Source organism: Argentina anserina, chromosome 6, assembly GCF_933775445.1.
Source record: "Argentina anserina chromosome 6, drPotAnse1.1, whole genome shotgun sequence".
Taxonomy (NCBI): Eukaryota; Viridiplantae; Streptophyta; class Magnoliopsida; order Rosales; family Rosaceae; genus Argentina; species Argentina anserina.
Window position 1 is genome coordinate 21,079,329 of NC_065877.1, and position 6,191 is coordinate 21,085,519.

At 36.1% G+C, this 6,191-nt stretch overlaps 1 protein-coding gene across 1 annotated transcript; it reads left to right on the forward strand.

The window, feature by feature from the left end:
* The first annotated feature begins 428 nt into the window (after nt 1-428).
* On the forward strand, nt 429-4,711 carry LOC126798953 (ACT domain-containing protein ACR11-like). Its single transcript, XM_050526051.1, has 10 exons — nt 429-782; nt 1,637-1,694; nt 1,785-1,910; nt 2,040-2,134; nt 2,729-2,813; nt 2,923-2,982; nt 3,662-3,717; nt 3,903-4,008; nt 4,117-4,185; nt 4,455-4,711. The coding sequence occupies exons 1-10, from the start codon at nt 625-627 to the stop codon at nt 4,515-4,517; spliced, it is 876 nt and encodes a 291-aa protein (XP_050382008.1). The 5' UTR covers nt 429-624; the 3' UTR covers nt 4,518-4,711.
* The last annotated feature ends 1,480 nt before the right edge of the window (nt 4,712-6,191 follow it).

The window sequence follows — 6,191 nt, forward strand, 5'->3', positions numbered from 1 at the left end:
AAAATGGACTAATAACATTATAATTACGTTACGTGATATATGTGACGGTATATATAACAATTTCTAAGTTGAAAAAGATAAAGAAGAAAAAAAGAAACCAACACTCGGATGCACGTGTCTTATTCGAGATGGCAAAAGCATAATCCTCACGTCTTAAAACTCTCTTCTTGTTCCACCAAACGCGTCGCTGTTTTGACGCACCTACCGGCTACCAGCTAACCCAAATTCACAACTCCATGTAAAACCAAAAACTACCCTGTTGGTAAAAACAAGTTACTGTCCTAGGAGATCATAAATGGACGTTGCGGAATTATGCACGATTGGATTGACTGGATAATTTCCACTTCTCTTTTTATTTCTAAAAATCAGGAAAAAAGGTGGCATATATACAAAGAACCAAGCTAGGTGTGCAATTTGCAAAACCAAGATATAAATCGAATGGCGCATATTTCGATGTGGCATTTGTTCAGAACCCATTGTTTTTATTCCCATGTTTCAGTTTCACCATGATTTGCTGACTTGGGTTCCCTCTCTCACAGTAACTCCTAGTTGAGTCTAGTCCCCTCGTATTTAACGTTTTGTTCTCACCATTCTCTTCTGGGTTGTAAAAGCTTGGAGTTCACAATGGCTGTTGCTATGGCTTCTTGCAGCCTTGGGCTTAGCTTGAATGCTAGTACTTCTGGTTTGAAGAAACCTCTTGCAAATCCATTAACAACTGGTAGTTTGGTGGAAGGCTCCCCTGTGTTTGGCTCTAAAAGCATCAGCATTGTTCAGAAGGGAAGGTATGGTGATTGGAACCCAGATACACATAACAATTTATGAGTTTATCTGATTGGTCTGTTTCATATTTGATGGGTGTGTTTTAATTGTATCAAATAGTGTTTAGGAAATTTTATTGCTTTTTTGAATATTGGTGAAGAATGTTGTTCATTTTACACATGGGCTGATTATTTTTTGTTCTATTGTTTTCCTATCCTGCCAATAAGATTTTTTTTTCTGTTTTTCAATGAGCTAATAAAAGGATATTGTTTTGGTTTTTTCTGGTTCTTCATTTCAGGTAAAGTTTCTGGTACCCTGAAGTTATATTGATTGGTGATGCTATATCTAATTTCAGCTTATTCTGTTTTGTGCTGTGAATTAATCACCTGATGCTTCTGTTCTGTATGCTCGACTCTTGAGTAGTTTCTGGGGTTCAAAATTAAGTTTAGTCATCTTGTCTGATCTGTTAAATAATTACAGTCCTATAGGTTAGAAAATAATAAAAGTTGCAAACTGTCGATAAAAATTTCGGAGCATCAGGTAATCATTAGTATGGGAGTCTTAGTATTGTTCTTTGACATATGCTGACAAGTTTTGAGAAAAAAAAATTGTGTGAGATGTAATTGCATTATCATGTCTTTCGAACCCAAGCCTTGATTCTGGCTAAAATGTAAAGTACCCAGAGGACAGAGAGAAGTCAGAGAACTAATAGATGCTATTCAGTCGTAGTATTCTAAATATCTACTACATTGCATCTATCTTGTACTTATACTTAGTTATTATGCCGAACATACGTCCTAAGGATATGGTAACATTTTACTAGGGTCTTCATAGTTGCTAGTCTTTATCTTCTAAGTGTATCTGCAATCATTGACAGATGGCCTTCTTCATTGGCTTCAATAATTGCACAAGCATCATCTGCTACAGCAGTGGAGGTATTTGACAGATTCAATTTATACTCGGTTATTATTGAATATTAATGATTTAAAACCTCTTTTTTTCTGTACTTCTAATGTTTGAAATAGGATGGTAAGTCGGATGAAAGTGATGTGATTCCAGTTCCCAAAGTTATCATTGATCAGGACTCTGATCCAGATGCAACTGTGGTGGAGATAACCTTTGGAGATCGACTTGGGGCTCTTCTTGATACTGTATAGAGCATCACTTGCTTTTTTGTCTAGTTTCTTGCTACCACATAGATTCTATAGTCAGGATATATCTGTCTTTATGTTTGAACATGTCATGTAGCATAGAGTAACTGTAATTAACATGGGTCGCAGATGAGTGCGCTTAAGAACCTTGGCCTGAATGTTGTCAAGGCCAATGTGTTTTTGGATTCTTCTGGAAAGCACAACAAGTTTGCCATTACTAGAGCGTGAGTATGCTTTACATATGACCTTGTCACCTTATATTAAGTATTGATTCAGCTATCACTGGAATCTGTTACTGTTTGTTGATCTGTAGTTGATTGCAGCGATCTTGATTTTGCATGGATATTATATATTTTTTGGCGACTATAATTAATTTACATAAAATAAAGTCTTGAGTTGTAGATAATCTCACTCCCCATTTCACTATCAACATTCCATTTTCCTTCTGAGCAACTTAATATTTGTTTTATGTAAGGAATTTAACCAAAAAGAGAAATACTGTAAAGAGTGTGGATTCCAAAGGGAGTGTTCATTCTCCTAATCTATTTAATATGGTTATGGTCTTCTTTTTCTTTTCTTTCTTCATTTCTTTATAAAATTGGAAAGGTTCTATATGATTAAGTTGAAACCTCTTCTGGAATTCATTAGCAGAACTATGGTTGTTTGTACTTGAAAAGAAACATTTAATTTCTTAGGCAAGCACAAATTTATAGAATTCCTAGATTAGTGATTAGTGTTGGGGGCAAAAAGCGGTGTTCCTTGTAGCTGTCGCTTGTTACGTATAATTCTACTGATTTATTGCTTGGGCTTTTTTGCAGGGATACTGGTAGGAAAGTAGATGATCCAGAGTTACTTGAGGCTATTCGTTTGACAATTATTAATAATCTGATACAGTATCATCCGGTATTCTTTTAATTTGTTTTTCCAAGGGCATAAATTTTTGTAAAAGAATAACTCCTTTTAGTATAAGCTGTGGTTTTAAGCTTTCTTAGTGCATCATTCTGTGGTCCAGGAATCAAGCTCCCAGTTAGCAATGGGAACAGCATTTGGAATTGTGCCGCCACCACAACAGGTTGTTAAACATTAATTTTGTTAATAATTTGCACAAATTAGTATTTAGATTTCTCTGTTTCGGAAAAATAGTAGCTGCATTGTTTGGGTATTTGAGCTTCTCATTGGTAATACATACACTATCATGTCCCCCTCCTCCCATCCTGTTCTGGTGTTCTTGTATAAACTAATTTTCTTGTTTATAATACAAACGGACAGTATACAGCCTCTTCTTATCTCTGATTCCTTAGGTACCCTTCTTCTGTGCATGCTGATGCTAACTATAGTTTTTGAATTCCGGTATCCGCATAAACATATGTTTCTGTTTTGCTGTGGTGATTGACAATGTTCTCATATGAGACGCACCTACAGATGATTGTCTTTTCTTTTCATTATCGGTTCTCTGCATGAGTATCCATTTGCTATCTCCCTTTAGATTTTTGTCACTAGTAAGGAAAGGATGTCTTGATATGATATTTGGTGAATGCTATTTGATCTTTTTTTATGTTTTTGTTGTGACTGCCAAAAAGTTCACTTCCCAGAGTTGATTTAATATCCTTTCAATTAATTTTGCTCCCATCTAGTTCTACATGATGGCATCCTATGATATATTATGCATGCAGTGGTGCTTTTCTGTTACTGTAAAAGAGCTTGTACATTAATAAGTTCTTTCCATTTCAAATTTGTTCGTAATTCCTCAGGTTGACGTGGATATAGCAACTCATATACGCATTCATGAAGATGGCCCCAACCGAAGGTAATTGTGTGCATGTATTTCGCTTTATATGATGGGCTTTTGCAACCCAACAATAATTGTTGAGGCATCGATAATAGCTGCTATGATGAGTGACATATGTTTTAATGAATCTGATCATGACCTGATAAAAGTTTTCTGTTTCTCTCTGTGTCTTTCTTTACTTCTCTAATATTAGATTTCCGCAGTTTGCTTACCGTGGAGTCAGCTGATCGTCCTGGATTATTGGTGGATCTTGTGAAGATTATAACTGAAATTAACATTGCTGTTGAATCAGGAGAATTTGACACAGAGGTGTGATCCTTTTTACCCTACCATTGCTGATTTGAGAGATTTTCCTCTTCATTTTTTTTCCCTTTGGACAAGCAAATATAAGTTCATCACTTATCTTTTGACCACCAGGGGTTGTTGGCCAAAGCAAAGTTTCACGTTAGCTATAGGGGTAAACCTCTCATCAAGCCTCTCCAGCAGGTAAGATTAATGTAGTGAAAGTTCAACCATTCACCAAGTTTATGTCCTTTTTTCCCATAGCTTGTGCTCTAACTAGTTATGAAGAGTTTAGGGGACTTATAGATATCATAGTTACTTTATGTTGTGAAAGCCAAGCTACTGTTTGAGACTAGTTTGTTTAACCTGACCATAAATTCAGTCGATATCATTAATGTTGCAATGCATGGATGTACTCTAAGCCGTTATGCCTTACATACTGATTGTATGATGTTTATTACTAATTTTTGCAGGTTCTGGCAAACAGCTTGCGTTACTTTTTGAGGCGACCAGCGACTGAGGAGGCAAGTTTTTAAGCCATGTAGGCCACATTGATGAAGTATACTCGGAAGTTCACAACACTTAAGCTGATGGAATTTCTAGACTTTGTTGAAGTCATTAATTTGAGTTGAAGAATATATGGAAAGAAACCATAGTCCAGAAATGTAAACTAAACACTTGAGCTTCAGCTGTTCAACTTCTATATAGATATACAATGTTATCATCAACATCTCTAACAGCTTCTCCAAAACCCAAATTATCTCTATTATAGAGGAAAAATATCAAATTTTAGCTCCAACAACTCCTCTAAACCGCACTCTATAATAGAGAAAGTGGGAAGAGAGAAACAAAATCTCTAGATTTGTAGAATTTTCAAAATCTGTATAATTTTCAAAACAATTTCTAACTTTTATTTCTTACAAAAACAATATGTATAATTTTCAAAACAATCTCTAAATAACAAAAAATATTGATTTATCATTTATTCTCTGGTCTTAGTATATATTATAATATTATTGTTTCAAGATGAAATAATTGTGTATTATTAAATGATATGGAGGCCTATATATATGCATTATAAAAACCACAATCTCGTAGGATTCAGAGTCCTAATCTATTACGGAGATGCTAATCTATCTCCTAACAGGAAACCTATTAGGCTAAGACACACACAAGAGTAGAATAGTAATTCTCCCGGAACACTCCCCCTTCTGTCGCATGCCTAGGTTGCATGGTGCACACATCGTTGCCTCGTTAAAAACCTTGTCAAGCAAAATAAAAACCTCTTGTGTAAAAACAAAAGCTTGATCGAAAGGGAATAAAAGCACAACGCACCGTCTACATTTGATTGCATCATGTAAGGTAGACTCCCCCTGAAGTCTACGAAACAACTTCCACTTATTAGTGCCATAATCATAGAGTACAAAGAACAACGTATACAATGTTCATTACATGCTTCTCAAACGTAGTCTTGGACTAATGATTAATCATTAATCTAGCTACACATCCTTAGATCCATACTATACTTAGCCAAACTTAGATCTTAGGAAACATGATTGCATAACATCTCAAAACAAGAGTTTGCAATGAAAATCAGATTCTCGGGTAGAATGACCTTCACTCACTTAAATGGTCATAACTTCTTCGTCAAAATAGGTATCAGTGAACCGTAAAATGTTCTGGAAAGTAGACACCCGTGGCTTTCCAATGACATAAAGTTCACAACCTAATCAGATCGGAGCAGTTCACAGTGCTCTGTCGAAATTGACTGACTTGCAAATTTCCGGACAGAACTATCCTACTTTGCTAAAACGGCTATAACTCACTCAATATGATAGTTATAAACAAATGGTTGGTGTACCTGGAAAGTAGACACATAGACCTTTCCAACGGTACCAATTTCACCATATTCCATCGAGCAAGCTGTCTTGTAGGTCTCGTAAACGTTGACCTACGAAACTAGACAGATTCTGATTTGTCACATTCAATGTGTCTTTCGCAAAAAGAATGGGGGAATGGACCAATGAAGGACTAATTTGGTCCGAAGCGGAACCGTACGTATCCTTTACGCTACCAGTGTCGACTGCTACACCAAGGCGTACGTTGATGTTGCTGGAGCTGCTGGCGGCGTTGGTCTGGATAGGATTTGTGTTGGTTCACTAAGTGTAGAACTAAACCCATGTCAAAGAAGAAATGCAAGTCCAATGATG